General features: G+C 35.5%; 1 protein-coding gene across 1 annotated transcript; it reads left to right on the top strand.

The window, feature by feature from the left end:
- Positions 1 to 34: 34 nt before the first annotated feature.
- LOC110034608 (probable UDP-arabinose 4-epimerase 3) lies at positions 35 to 581 on the top strand (the record flags this gene model as incomplete). Its single annotated transcript, XM_020738856.1, is given in 2 exon segments — positions 35 to 168; positions 457 to 581. Coding segments are annotated over 2 exon segments (186 nt in total), but the record flags the coding sequence as incomplete, so codon positions are not given.
- Positions 582 to 880: the final 299 nt, after the last annotated feature.

The following is an 880-nucleotide window of genomic DNA, read 5'->3' on the forward strand; positions in this document are numbered from 1 at the left end:
GAGAGAGAGAGAGAGAGAGAGAGAGGAGTATTCTTTTTGTTTTTATCATGGAGTAGTTTGTCTGTGCTTAATTTCAGAGTTTTTATGCCGTCCAATTACTTCCTTATATGCTAACCACCAGCAGGAGCAGAAATCAGCCTAGGGCTGGTAGATTTTTTCTCCTTTCAGGTTTGTTTCATGGCTTATTAGACATTTATGCTCTGCAGCTATTATTCTTTTATTTGAGGATTTGTAACTTCTAAAACTTACGCTTTGCTTTAGAGCTAAAAAATTCAGACTTCCTCTTTTAGCTCTTTTGTTTTTTATGTTGAAACATTTCTTTCACTTTTATCTTGTGATGGACTTGATTAGATGTACTAATTGTCAGTCTTCACAATCTGTTATATCCAAAGGTGAAATTATCCAATTGTTTGCCGGCCTGATTGTCTAAATTGATTTTTATTTATTTTTTCTCAGGAATGGATTTTTCAGCTTCAGGAAAGAAGCCTCAGGTGCTTGTAAAAGTAGTGATGGCAGCTTTGTTCATAGTCGTCTCTATATTCATTCTCAAACAGTCTACTGACTTTAGCGGCACTAGCGCGGTAATCATTTACAGAAATTTGATAACTTCTATGGTGATCCTGATCCAATTCTGCAATTTTAATCACCTCATTTTATAAGTAGGTATATAAGGTTTGTTTGTTTCATATTTTCTTCAAGCTGCCTATTATAATTGTGGGTTCCTGCCATGAAGAGTAAAGCACCGGGCAAGTTGTTGCGTTTTACATTTACCTGTTTACACTATGAGGTTTTGGGAAATTCGGATATGCCACCCTTTTCTTCTGAAAGTATAACTTATTTCTTTAGGAAAAATTATTGCATACGGACAACATGCGGTTTC

This window comes from Phalaenopsis equestris, unplaced genomic scaffold, assembly GCF_001263595.1.
Source record: "Phalaenopsis equestris unplaced genomic scaffold, ASM126359v1 Scaffold191245, whole genome shotgun sequence".
NCBI lineage: Eukaryota > Viridiplantae > Streptophyta > Magnoliopsida > Asparagales > Orchidaceae > Phalaenopsis > Phalaenopsis equestris.